General features: G+C 41.9%; 3 protein-coding genes across 4 annotated transcripts; 1 reads left to right on the top strand and 2 right to left on the bottom strand.

The window, feature by feature from the left end:
• IBIN (Induced by Infection) lies at positions 1-244 on the top strand. The gene has a single exon (XM_041777156.2). The coding sequence runs from the start codon at positions 49-51 to the stop codon at positions 175-177; it is 129 nt and encodes a 42-aa protein (XP_041633090.1). The 5' UTR covers positions 1-48; the 3' UTR covers positions 178-244.
• Positions 238-1,600, bottom strand: P32 (complement C1q binding protein P32). The gene is made up of 3 exons (XM_017164531.3): positions 1,296-1,600; positions 825-1,169; positions 238-758 (listed from the first exon to the last, which is right to left on the bottom strand). Exons 1-3 carry the CDS (start codon positions 1,501-1,503, stop codon positions 517-519), a joined length of 795 nt encoding a protein of 264 aa, XP_017020020.1. The 5' UTR covers positions 1,504-1,600; the 3' UTR covers positions 238-516.
• A 261-nt stretch (positions 1,601-1,861) lies between these two features.
• Sema1b (Semaphorin 1b) lies at positions 1,862-14,219 on the bottom strand. 2 transcript variants are annotated; one of them, XM_017164442.3, is made up of 7 exons: positions 14,120-14,219; positions 7,721-8,304; positions 7,346-7,439; positions 4,843-5,522; positions 3,760-4,776; positions 3,509-3,701; positions 1,862-3,447 (listed from the first exon to the last, which is right to left on the bottom strand). In XM_017164442.3, exons 2-7 carry the CDS (start codon positions 7,857-7,859, stop codon positions 3,249-3,251), a joined length of 2,322 nt encoding a protein of 773 aa, XP_017019931.1. In that variant the 5' UTR covers positions 7,860-8,304; positions 14,120-14,219; the 3' UTR covers positions 1,862-3,248. The 2 variants fall into 2 exon arrangements, with proteins under 2 accessions (XP_017019931.1, XP_017019934.1); XM_017164445.3 differs by lacking the exon at positions 14,120-14,219 and adding an exon at positions 8,642-8,819.
• Positions 14,220-14,247: the final 28 nt, after the last annotated feature.

The raw sequence follows: 14,247 nt of genomic DNA, 5'->3' as shown, positions 1-14,247 counted from the left end.
AGCTTGATTGGCACAAACCAAAGTAAAGCTTCCAACAGAACAATCAAGATGCAATTGCTGCCCTCCATCCTTGTGCTCTTAGCTCTGGTCATCTGCGCCGCCTGCACAAACCACGAGGAGTGGGGAGGACACCGACCCGGCGATTACGAACCCAGGCCATACTCAAGGCAATTTTAGTTGCCAGGATCTGCAGCGAGACCCTTAAAGCCCTTTTTCAACCAAAATAAACCAATTAACTTAGTAATTAACGCTGTATTTGATGATAAAATCAAACTGGGAGGGAAGCCAAATGCCTCAGTGGGTGAACAATTGGCATTTGCTCCTCACGTTCTTCCTCGAAACATGTATAAATGTTTTCTGGCCTAAAAACTAAGCTCACTGCCACAGTTGAAACCAAAAACGAAACTGATTAAAACTGTTTTTAGTGGAGAAACTGCGGCAGACGACAGTAGAAACTTAAAAATCTAAACAACATTATGCTTTACGATTAGGGTGTGTGGATCCTTGGGGCGTCATTCACTTGGCGCCGGTGGTGAATTTGGAAAGCTTTTCCAGCAGACCAATGTAGGAAGTGTGTTCGTGAGCGGTGGCCAGATCCGACAGCTTCTCGGCAAACTCTTGGCTGACGCCCTTCTCCTCCAGCAGATTGATCAGCAAGTCGTACAGGTAGCCATCGAGCACGTCGCCAGCAACGGCATAGACCTTGTCATTCCACTCGCCCTCAAAGATGGCCATTTCGTCAATGGAGAAGACGTCGTCTGGGAGGTAGGAAAAATATAAATAAATAATTCTGGGATAGTAAGAGAATCCCTGTGGCTACTCACTGTATTCTCCCTCCTGAGCCTCGCCCTGCAGGAAAGAGCAGGTGAAGGAGAGCGTGGTACCGCCCTTGATAATGTCCACCTCGAACTGGGGCTTGCTCCTCATCTCGCCCAAGTCTGGCTTGTCGGCATTAGGATTGATCTCCGGCTCCTCCTCGCTATCTACCGAATGGTTCACATTAAGGCTGATCACCACCTTCTCCTTGTCCGTCTGCTTGGTCAGCTCCACATCGGCCCCGTTCAGCTTCACGCTGAATCCATCCAGAGTGCTGGGCACTGTCTTGCCCTTCTGCACCTTGCGCTCAGCCACTATCTCCTCGGTAAGAAACTCCACCAGCTCACGCTCGCCTGAGGATGCAGAAAATGATACAATTTCAGTGGATTGTTTTGCATTTCATCACCCATATTTGAGGTTATGTAATGTGCGGCATGTTCCTCATCCGCAGGAAGACTTTTACTGAGAGAAAGACTCACATTTGGTGTGCACATTGCAGCCACAGGTGCAGTTGATGCTGGGCTTGTGGACATTCAGGACGGTTACATGATCGGAGGAGGGTCCGCCCGCCACCGGCTTCTTGGACATGTGCCACAGGCTGCGGGTGAAGTCCCGCTTGCCCAGGGCACCGGCACTGGAGCTGGCCAGGCTGGCGAAGCGCAAAGTGGCTGTCCTCAGGCTGTTCATCTTGGTTATATAATCGCGATGATGGTTTTCTTAATTTAATAGAAAAATGTGCAATACGCCGACTAGTGATGTCCAGTGTGACTGTAGCTTTTTATGGGGTAAATCCAACTTCCAATTGGAGCGGAAGATCTGATTGAAATTATCGATTATTTAGGGCGATAAGTGGCGGAAAAATAAATTTATTTGAATTCTGCTATTCCAAATATTGTAGCCTTTACGTGGTTTCTTTTTAATATAAAACAAAATAATATGTAATAAATGAAACAAGATCAAAAAAATATTTGTAAATAAGGTGATTTTATTTTTTTATTTACCTTAATTCTCGTTTTTGCCCAAAACCATTTCAAAACACAATAAATTATGAAAAATGATGATTTTATTAGATTTTCGAATTGCTTATCGGATGTATACAACAATATACACAGTACAAGACATACACAATAATAAAAAACTACACTCCACTTGGGGCTATATGGTTATCCGCGGTTCCTGATCCTCCGAGAACGGAAGACCCTTTCCTACACAATATTATCATGCATGCAACTCAGACTCTCTCTGTTCATATATATATCATTGTTTTTCAACCAAAATGCATATCATTTCTTCATTATAAAATTTCAATAAAATCTATCACAATATGAGAATTTTTTTCTTTATGTTAAATTTTCTTCTTTTTTTTGTAAGACTTTTAAAAATATTTTTTATGTGTAGCTTTTTTCTTTACTTAAGATTAGATTATTAGAAAAATATATATATATATATTAATTACGTTGAAAATTGCATTTTACACGTTTTAAATTTTAAAAAAATTGCCATTGTACATTGTATTTATGCAACTTCTTCATCTTCAGCGGGACGGACAACAGCTTAAATTTAACATACAAAATAATAAAATGCCAAGCTCGAGCTTTCTTTTTCCGTACGCAAAGCTTACACGTTTAGATTTAAGGCCTAAGATTCGACACACGATTTTCTACTATTTCATAAGGCTTGATGTTGTTGTTTTTTTGTGGATTTTTGTATATAAATCTTATTTCTGTTTATTTCCGTATTGTGCGTTGTTGGGCTGCGGTGTCAGTTCATATCGAAACAGCCTCATAGAAGTTTTGTTCGTTCCTTAGCCTAGTTCGTACTATTAATTACATTCTACATTCAATTCCTTATTGAGCTTACTGTGTTAGATACAATTTTACGCCTTTTAAGACCGTTCGTTCGCATTCTGTTATTTCGCTCGCGTGTAGAAAAAAGTAGTCATTCAGTCTAACAAAATACTTGTTCAATTATTCGATTGAATTTCGAGAGCTGTTCGGATTTCGGGTTCGGTTTGTATGATATGTGTGTAAATTTGTACAGCTCTAATATTTGCACTTACTGAATACACATTTATAGATATATAAGGGGACATTTTCGCTTCCAATTCGGAACGCGGAATGATTTCATGCCCGCGTGCACTGTGTTGTCAATAAATTTAACTAAATTTATACGAAACTTATACGAATTTTACATCAAACTAAAATTACAATACAAACTAAACGTAAAAAAAAGATGCAACAGGCGTTCTTCTCCTCCGCAGCTGCGTTTCAAACGCATCTGCAACACACACACTGCTGTTGCTACTTCATTCGCGGCGGATCGGGTGGGGGGGTTGTACTATAACTAACAGCAACATAAACAACGAAAATATATGTTTTTAGAGTATATAGAAATTCGACTAATTTTGCAGGGTGTGGCGCTGCCCCTGCCCACTAGATGTACGTGCGCTTCACTTTCGTCAGCGTGGACGTCTTGCAGGGCAGCTCCTTTTCCAAATGTTCCGTTGAGTTTTTGCACTCGTGACTGCGATCCTTTTCCAGATCCAAATTGGGTGTTTTCTGTGTTGTGGTATAGGGATTGGAACCCATTAGCAGATTGATATCCTTGCCTGTATTTTGGTGCTTAAATTGCCTGTGGAGAAAATTAAATTAGCAAATCCATATAGAAGTTTTTGCTTTGTGGGTTAACTCACATTGGCTTGCCGAAATGATTGCGATGACTTTCATCCATTTGGGCCTCCATTAGACAGTTCCTGGCCTTGACACACATTACGCCCACTGTTCCGCCCACCAGGAAGGTGATGAAAACAACGACTGTGAGCACCATGAAGCTGGGACTGGAGGCTTGTCGGATTTCATCCACGCTGGCTGTGGATTTCTGGGGATCTAATGGAGGTAACAGAAGTTAGAAACAAAGTTTAAAAGGAATTTAGTCTCTACTAACCATTAAGATTGGGCATAATATCATCGGGATCCATGGACGTAAGCGTGATCTTGTTTAGGCCAAAGTCATCGCCACCCGTTGGCTGCTGCTCCAAGCTGGGCTGGCTGCCCGACGACGAAGCTCCCACATTGGAGTACAAAAGCTTCTGCTCCTCGGTGGGCGTTGGGGCCATGGTAACAAAGCTCACGGTTTCACCGCCTCCCTGTCCATCTCTCGGAATGTGCGGGCACAGCGAGGCCGCAGCCTTCTTCGTGGTGTTCAGGCTCTGCAAATAAGTCTTGGTTCCAAACTTGTGTTGGCTGCTGGCCAGATTCTTGCACTCGTGTGTCTGCAGATCCCAGGCGCAGATCGGATCCTGCAGACTCAGGCAGCCCAGGCAGTCCACAATCAATGTGCAGTGATGGAGGGGCACACTGACCAGGCTGCCATCACTGACCACCACCAGGGAGTTTTTCTTGGAGGAGATCACCAATTCCCTGACCGGTGTTCCCAGCGGCAGTACTTGCATTTCCGAGATAACAACAGTTTTGAGACGATCCACTGTCGAGTTCTGGTGTGTGGTCACAATGTTTATAAACTTGGTCACCTTTCCATCGTCAGTGCCGCTGTAAATCACATCGTAATAAGTGCCACTCAGCGACTTGATCTGCGGATCCACGGCAATAGCAGTGAGGCGATGATGCAGATTGACCTTGGTCATTAGCGGACGTCCATGGGCTGCAGCCACAGAGTCCTCCATCAGCGGATGGTTCTTAATAAAGTTCACCGCAATGCTGCTTTGCGTGCGTGAGTCCTCTACACACTGTCCCGGTCGCGGTTTGGGTACTTGCTCTCTCTCCACCGGCAACCAATGAGACTGTGAATCCTTCTGCGACTTGAAGTCACCATCGAAGGCAGCCAGGATGTCATCTAGATTGAAGGCACACACAGCCGAGCCCGGAATGGCATTCACCGAGGTGGTAAAGACGGCATAGACCAGAGACTTGCTTCCACTCTCAACCACCGGACTTATGGCCTCTGCAAAGGGGAAAGAATATGGTTTAAAACTATATATTTCTCATTTTCTTTCACATTAAAACTTACGTATTTCATCAAAGTAGAAGGGAAACTCTCCAGGCACCGAGCAGTTGAGGCGTGCCTTCAGGAAGGAAGTCCAACTCTTGCCATGGTTGTAGGGTCCACCCCGGTCGTTCTTGCAGACTCGAGCCACCCGCGAGTAGACGGCCTTGCCAAAGTTCATAAACTCCATGGACAGTTCGCGGAAGAAGAACAGCACATAGCCGTTCTTCTCGATGGCACCGACAAAGTCCGGCTGGTTGAGCTGCTTGAGATCATACTGTTCGGTGCGAAGGTTCTCCCTGTAGATAAGGGGATCTCCGCCAGAAAAGTCCGCCACGGTGGCACTATACAGCTGGCCATCGGCAAAGGCGTAGGTGCTGTTGTGGGCGGGACTGTAGGGGCACAGACCCTGGGCCTCCACATCGCGGCTAACTTCGTAGCGCATTGTGTGGGCGTGGGTGTGGCCGCCATCCTCGGCTGACGTTTCCACCGGCGTGTAATCGCGACAGCGCGGCTTGTACGAATTGGTGCCACAGATGAGCACCTCGCCATTGGCCCTACGTGCAAACACGCGCAGGTAGTTGTGGCAATCCCGATCCTTCTTACCCTTCAACGTGCACAGCTGCTGGTCAGCGTCCGAGCTGCTCCACTCCAAGCGCCCGATCTCCCGCAGGCCGTGCAGGCTCACATTGTAGATGACGTCCCTGCAAAACAAGATATGGCGAACAATTGAATTAGCACAAGCCGGGAATTAATTCGCTGATGGCGTGTGCCTGCCCAGAATGCCAAGATGGAAGCCAGCCAAGTGCGGCTGACCAGAAATAAAGCCAAAACGACCAAAAAGCATTTTGTATGATGAGGGGGAGGAGAGAGAGCGCTGCTTCGTGCCAGGAAGGAACGGTGGTGGTCATAATAATAGTTATATTGCAATAGTATTATTATTTTTATAGCTTTTTAAGGGTATTATAATTTTAGTCGGAAGCTAATAACGCAGTGAAGGAATCGTTTCCGACCCTATAAATCATATATATTCTTGATCAGCATCAATAGGCGAGTCTTTCTAGTCATGTAGCAAAGAAAAAATTTTGTTTTAATTTTTTTCAAAATTCTATAAGGGGTTACATCGTTAAAATTCTCAAAAATTGAAAAAATTATGATTTCCTAAAATTACAAAAGATAGTATAAGGATTTGTTAACCTAGAAAAAAGTAGCATAGAACTGCTTTTCGAATTAAAATTAATGCATTTTTGGCTTAGTTATGATCGATTTTTATAGACCAATTGCCAGCTGCAAGGGTATAGAAATTTCGGTTTTTTTAAACCAGTTTCTTTTTGTTTTTTTATAAAAAATACAACATTTGTTAAACAAAAAGATTTCTCTCCTAAAATTCACTCATCAAAGTCAAACCAAAATGAAAATAAAGTTAGAAAAACATTTAAAATTTTTGGATGAAAGATATCAATAAATAAATAGAGCGTGTGTATACCTCTCTTTAACTTTTGCTTGGGGTCCCAATAATAAATAAATTATTAAAAAATTTACTTTTACTATCAGCTGACTCATAATACAAATTATTAAAAAAAGAGGTGAGGTCTCAAAAAACGCTTTAAAAAAAGTAAACATAACGCTTAATAAACATGTTTTACGATTTATAAACACAAAATGTTTTCCATTGGCGCATTCCAAGCCTTGGCTTTTATATTTATTATTTTTTTATTTGCTATCAGCGGCGTCGTTTCAGCGCTTTTCAAGAGCAGCGCACAAGGTGTGTGTGTGCTATTATTTTGGCCGCAGCTGTCCGTATACAATCATACATCTCAAGGTTGCTTTTTGTGCAAATAATTAGAACTTGTATACAATTGTATAATTCTGTGCTTTAAGTGGCTAATTACTGGGGCTGCTAATTTGTTGCCATGTTTGTTTGAATGTTGTTTATGGCACCACCAAGTCTGGTGCTGGGAAAATATGATAGATCGAAAGCTGGTATGAATTAGTCGGTCCATTTCAGATCTGCGATAACCGGGCATTAGTCAAAAGGGGCGTTTGCACTCAGAAAGAGTGTGTGAATAATTCTCCAAGTGAAATGTTTATTCATAAGCTCTTATCGACACACAATGATCCATTCAAAGAGGCTCATTGGAAATCCATAAATATCCGCCAGACTGTGGGGCAGCGTGATAAAATGCGGTATTACACATGGCGAATATAATTATATATAGGAATACATTTGAGAAAAAGCTAAGCAGGTTAATCTCTGAGGTCTGGTCAATGCCAAATCACGGCAACTTCCAGGAAAATAGATGAGAAATTCTGGATTTGCACTTGCTTCTGGCAACAAAAAGCAGGAGGAGGAGGAGGAGAAACGTAACGTAATGCCAATGGCGCGTTAATTATTCCGCGAATCGAACATGTTTTTATAAATATTTAAGCGGGATCGTGCCAAGTTTATTTGTGCACCGGCACAGGTAGCAGAAAACTCTTTTTATTGGCCTGGGAATCGTAAAAAGTAACAAATAAATAGACTCACTTGGCACCAACTAGCACACTTTCATCGTTGTGGTCCAAAATCTTAAAATAGTCCGTTGTGTTGCCAGTGAAATGGGCCAAAACTTTGTCGGGTTCTGCAAAACAAAGAGAGAGAGAGGTTGAAATGTTAGTTATACAATCTCCGGCTCCCCGGGATTCCACATAATTCAGTCTTAAGTTCTGTTTAACTCGTTTCAGAGAGGAAACGAAAATTAGCTGCTGGCTTTGCGAAAATTCCGCTTGATAAGCAGAGCTTGGAAAAGCAGAGCTTACCATTGATAAACCAGCAACAAAACAGAGCAAAGAAAACGGAGTGACACAAATAAATAAATAATTGTTAGATGGAAGGGGCCTAGGCTTGGGCCTGGGTACTTACTCGTTTGCAAATCAGGTCGCACATCGGGCATCCAAGCGTCCACGATGATTGGCAGCAAGGTGCAGATCATAAGCAGCAGGTTTATAGACGATATCAATCCGATCTGCCAGCGGCTTATTGGGCTCCCCGTTGAGCTCATTTTGTCTGTTCTTTGTTTTTTTTGCAGATGGAAAACAATTACTCCTCCAAGTTCTGATGATTCAGCAGCTCTCTGTGATCTTGGGCTGCCTGTTTTCTGGCTGCTACTGCTGCTTTGCTTTTGCTTTTGGTGGTGCCACTGCGGCTGGGCTGCTGGCTGACTGGCACTCCAAACTGGCCTGGCCTGGCTGGTTGGCTGGCCTCTCCGACTGGTTTTAATCACTGACGCCTTGCATTGCCATGTCTGATGTCTGCCATTGTCGCCGCCGATAGTTGTGCTGATTACTGGTGTTATTGTCGCTGCTGCTGCTGCTGCTGCTGTGCTTCAGCATCTGAGTGTCAGCGACAACGACACAATAATAATTTACAGCCACTAGAAGCAACTTGTTGGTTTTATTTTAATGCAATTAGCTGGCGCGGCACTGGCGAAAAGGAAAACGCAAAACCTGCAATCGAAGACGGGTTGTGGAAAGGTGTGTTAGAAATTATTTGAATTCTCCAGTGAACCAGAACGGTGTGCTCAAAAGTCCATAATTTTTCAATATAGCAATCAAACTCGACAAAATGTAAGTTTAGCAAAAGGCATTTATCACACGTAGCACCCAGCAATCGAGTATTTTTTTGACACTCTATAAAGTTGGCTAGACCCTGAATATGTATTAATTTGAGGTCATAATTTGCGCACACCAATCATGTTTTATTTTATTATTATTCGCAGCATCATAAATTTGTTTATTTTATTTGCGGGTTTCCCCTTTGTGTCCGTGCATCTGCTTTTATTACCGAATTAGATAATTAATTTCCACTTATATAACCGTGTTCGTGGCGGCTACTTGTGAATTCTGCACACTTTCTTTGGCTCTTTCCGTTTGGTTTCTTTCCGGCTTAGCCGTGTTTATGTTTTGTATTTTCGTTGAATTTGGGCAGCGGACCGCGAACCGAACGTGGGCTAGACTCGATGAGCACTAAACACTAAACTACACAGCCGAAATGAGCTCGAAATGCGAATAGCAAACAGAGCAAAGCAACCGCCCACGATTTGAGAGCCACTGCTTGTCACAAACCCTCGCCGACTGACGCCGAGTGTTTTGAGAAGCGCTGAACAATAGCTCTGGGCCATTATCCCTGGTTCCGAGCTCTCTCTCTCTCTCTTACTCGGTGCTCTTACAGGAAAACCTCCCTAGGTAGGAACACAGCTGAGAACAGGAGCACTTAAATCGAGGGGAAAGGTCTTTATCATCGAATCTTCACGCACACTTAACTGCCTCGAACTTTGAACTTTTGAAGCAGTTAAACTAGAATTTTGAGGTTCTACGTTTTTCAAAGATTAAAATAGAGTCAAAATTGTATTCTTTGGTGTCTGAAAAAATCATAGAACACAGGAAAATGCAGAAAACAGAAACATAAAGTGTAATTTAACAATTTTATTTGCCCAAACATTCATGCTTTTTATTTCCACAGGTGCCTTGATGTATTGCTATTAAGCTTTTTTTTGGCTATAGAGCAAACATTTGCATTTAATGGTTTCTTGGTGAGATAAACATGTTTTTCCTGGAAAATATATGGTTAATTTTATATAAGCCATTTGAGAAAACTGCTAAACCTATAAGATTTACCCTTAGAACTCAAGTTTACTTGACTCTAAGCTTGTGATGTTAAAGAATACAATTGAGAAACTAAACTCTACTTATTTTTAATTAAAACTTAATTAATTAAACTAAGGAAGGAAGCTTATTTCGGCCAGCCAATGATTGTATTCCTTTGCAGGTTAAAATGGGATCAGGGCCAAATTTGAAATCTCTCATAACTAAGCCAAAAATGCATTAATTTTAATTCGGAAAACGGTTCTGTGTTGGTTTTTATACGTTTTACAAAACTGCTTACCTAATTTAAATTTTAGGAAATCATGATTTTTTCGAATTTTTAAAATTTGGACGATGTAACCCCTTATAAAATTTTGAAAATTTTTTTAAATATTAGTTTTCTTTCTGACATGGGTAGAAAGATTTGCCTGTCGATACAGATCAAGAATATATATGATTTATAGGGTCGGAAATGAGTCCTTCACAAAATAAAATCATAATACCCTTATAGAAGATGGGAAACATTTAAATTCTTTAAATCGATATTTATCCAAATTTGTTTTTTTTTTTTTAATAAAAATTTAAAAACTCTAAACTCAGACAAAAAAGCATATCTGACTACTAAAATAAGAATACCCTTTAAGGGTATAAACAAAAATACCTAAGATAAAACCCATTGTCTGGCATGCTAGCCTATCTTTACGACACCTCACTTTTTATTTAACTTTCACAAAGAGGTGATAATGATAAGGATGGCTAGAAAGGGCCATAAAACATACACCTTAAGAGTTCTCTTGTAGCTTGCATCTCAAGAGATCCAGATGTTGGTTTTACTGATAGAGAAGAGGTCGAAACCGAAGCCTGACTGTAGCCAATCCGCCTTCGCGTCCTGGCTCTAGCATGTCGTGTTGTTTCGAGCATGACTCATGGGCCCGGCCAGCCAGCCTGGTTTTCCTGCCTTTGTTGGGAATCACGTGCGGTATTTTCCGCCAATTTCCCTCTATGAAATCATTTACCTTTCCGCTACTCCGATTTTCAGGACGTGCCGCGTCCGTCTCCCTCTGACTTTTTATTTCCCCGCGGCGCGAACACCGGACATAGGAGCATACATATAGGTGTGTGTTTTCCTCATTCACACACACACGTAATTTCCATGCGGGTTTTCAGGTTTATTTTTTTCTTTTCTCAAGACTTTGTAGAGTTTCTCACGCACCCAAAAAGTCGGTGGGTTACACATGGACAACTTTTACCTAGTGATCGGATGGGATCTCCGATAAATTGCTTTATTGGCCAATTGAAGGTCGGTGGCAACGGCAACGCAACTACTTGTTGTTTCGCTCAATGAAGTCGGCCAGGCCGGGGGATTCGTGGTGGTGGGTATCGTCTTACTCGAACTCGTACGTTTTCCTAAGCGAAGGTTTTTTCACGGCTCAGCCGCCGCCGTCACCGCCAGAGTCTCGAGTCACAGGTCAAGTGACCTGCGGCCCATCTCTTGGCTGGTCGCATTAATGCCCTCAAATTATAGGGGTTGGATGGATGGATGGCTAGCCTCAAGAACACGTATGAGAAATGCCATAAAAGTGCATTAATAAATAATATAAATTACATTTGAATACCCTCTTGGAGCGGCACAATTTATCATTCGTTTTTTGCGGCTTACTAAAGCGGAGAAATCGGCGAATGGTACTGCCCGCTAAATTGGGTACAAGAGTAACTGCTTTGAGGTGTTAAAAGACCAGAAAACCCTCACCAAAAATAGTCAGTCATTCAAAATATGGGAAAAACGTAATTAACACCTATTTTTTTATGTTTCAGGCGCCCTAGTTCTATGACCGAATTGGCTTAGTTTGAAAGTAATTAAAGGTGAAGTGCTGGGTAAGATACGTTGAGAGTACAATAAATGTACAACAAATACTCTTTAAAATGCTTGAAAGTCTAATTGTTTTAAGCGAGAAACAAACCTAAATTCTAAAAGAGTATTGCAACCCACAGCTGATATTTAAAGTTAACTTGTAGTAATATTATATCCCAGACTCTGTTGCAATGTCTAGAAATGAAAACAAGGGCATTCGCATTTCGTGGTGGCGAAAATACAGTCGGCTTTTTCGTAAGTTTTCATTTTTTAGTTGTTGTTTGGTGGTGTTCTCATATTTCACAAGCCACACACACTCTCGGGTTCAATGCCAGGAAGTCCGTTCCGCTTCTGGCAGTCCCATAAAAATACAGATACAATTATTACTACTGGCCGTCTGGCGTCGTTGCGTTAATGAGCTCAAATTTGAGATCAAATTACCGAGTGTGTGTGCCACTATTGTTTTTTTGGGAGTATCTAACCGCTATAGGTTACACCACCCATCCGTCCACCTCTCCTCACTGTTAACCGGGACAGTCTGGAGAGCATAGAGAGATAACAGCCTCACATCGCGATAAGGGTGAAAAGTATGTCACGTTTGACACTTCTACTCAATCTTTTGTGTGTTTTTGGCCTGCGTGTGGGAAGCCCCCCAAGAACGTGTTAAATCGAGATACCTTTTCTTTTTGGTAAGGTGAAAGAGAAAAATAAAAAAAACTGGTAGTCTGTCTTACAGCATACGTGATCAAATCGAAATTGATTTTAGCGTGTAGTTATTAGATATACACCGCTTGCAAGCATATGCCCACAGCAGGACGCCCTACGTAGTACAGTGGTACCTTAGTTGTTGCTACTAAGTATTAAATGCCACTAGTTATTTAAGATCCTTAATAATCTCTGCTCTTGTTATGTATTCGTGCATATTGCCCATTTACTTTAAGAGTCTGAGTGCAGAGCCCACGTTTATTATTTTAATGAAGTCTCATATTCTGTAAAGCTTTCATTATGGCAGCTCTCTTTAGTTGCTTGTGAAGAAAATTAGCGAAATTTTCCCAGACAGGTAGACAGGTAGCATGTGAATTTACAACATTAAACTTGTTTTCAGTGAAAATGCGTGCTCGAAAGGGGAGAAACATTGAACTTTACAATGTTTTATGACTATTAAATGACTTGAAATGTCATAAAGAAAGTAATCTATTGACATATAATATTGAGCTGTTACTACTTTAAAATCGTTTTTAGGAAATGAGCGAAAAACATTGAACTTTACAATGCTTTGTTTAAGTTTATAATGGCTAAAGTTCATGTTTAAAGACTTTATAAATTAATATTAAATATTTAACTGTCAAAGTACTTCTCAGAACGGTTACTCTAAGCCAAGTGCCACTGTATAACCCGTTTTGGGGTCCGTGGGCGTTTTCATTAAGTCGAAACGAGTGGCAACAGGTGGATTCAAGTGGCGTGGAGTGGATACGGCAGTGCTCAAGTTGATGTTGCCTTTTGGAGCCCCACTGGCTGCCACTGATTGAATGGAGGGAGCTGGGACTTGGACTCCGTACTGATGTAATGGCAATATGCATATTTTTTTTTGTTTATGAATTTATAATCAATTCTGGCTGGCTTTGTTTTCCTTTCGCTTATCGCCAACGGCTACAATTGAAGCAGAAGCGGTTCATTGCACTGTTCTTATTATTTTTTCCACACTTATCAAAAAACAATACGAGTTGTGGCACAAAATAATCACCGGACTTCCGATGTCTCTGGTGATTCATGTAGAGCAACCAGTTTGCTATAGTTTTTAGCTGGAAGCCTAGCAAATAGATGATTCAACTGTTTGGTGTTGTCTCTTCTGGACTGTGAAAACTGTAGGTGTTAATATGGCGCGACAAGTTTTTTGGTTTTTCATTCACAAAACACACTACACACAAGGCACAAAAATGTGGGAGTAACTCCATTTCGGTGGTTCTACTACTTAGTGTTAATCGATGCACAGACACAAATTTCGGACAGCTTGCACTGCCGTGCTGGGGTTAAGTGGGACGCGTTCCACTTTTTCCACACTTGAGCTGGGGGGGAAAACGCACTTGGAAGCTGCTCGTTTGGGGGAAGACTGGAAAATCGGGAACGCGCGCCGTGCTAGATGGAATATTTAAATGCAACTCCATTTTGGCTTTACCGTTACAGCTCAGTGGTAAATTGATTAGGCTGCTAATTTATTGGATTCTGTTTTCTTTTGGGCATCGAACCCGTTCTTTACTGTTGCTCCAAAGTCTACACCAACCACCGCCTCGGCTCGCTTGAAAAACAAGTCCGATATTCACCTGTAGCTAGCTACGCGTCACTTCTAAGCTGGCCAACAGCACTCTTTGCCTTATGCTTCTTATTATCCGTCGTCTCTTTCGACTCGCTTGCTTGGCCACCGCCGAGTTGGCTTTACCACTTTACCACTTTGGCTGCTGTTTACAGCATTCACACACACACGCGCTCACGTCGACGATTTATTTTCTTGTATTACTTGTTTCTTATGTTGGCTTGGTTTGTTTATATAGATATGTACGCCAGCGTTGTTGTTGCCGCTGCATGCGCATAAATTAAGGAGCGAGCGAGAGGGGACTAACACACGTCTGTACACAATGAAAACCTGTTTGTTGCTTTTTTATATGCTCCCTGCGTCTCTCTATGGGTGTGTTGTTGTTGCCTGGGCGCGAGAGACGCTGTGCGGGGGATCACTTATAAATCACAGTTTAATCAATTGCTCCGCAGGATAATCACAGTTTCTCAACATTCCACGTTATTAGCTAGTCCTAGACCAACTCCTTGACTCACCAAAACTCATTAAAACATTTAAATAAACAATCAAACTAAGAGCGAAAACACGGAAAAACACGAAAAATGGCCGTCGATGTGTATAGCTGCAAAAACAATGTGACCAAAGCAGGAAAATGCTTTATTAG

The sequence above is a fragment of the Drosophila kikkawai genome, chromosome 2R (assembly GCF_030179895.1).
Source record: "Drosophila kikkawai strain 14028-0561.14 chromosome 2R, DkikHiC1v2, whole genome shotgun sequence".
In the NCBI taxonomy this organism is placed as follows: Eukaryota; Metazoa; Arthropoda; class Insecta; order Diptera; family Drosophilidae; genus Drosophila; species Drosophila kikkawai.
Note: the sequence above shows the minus strand (reverse complement) of the source record. Positions and strands in the feature narration are given on the sequence as shown.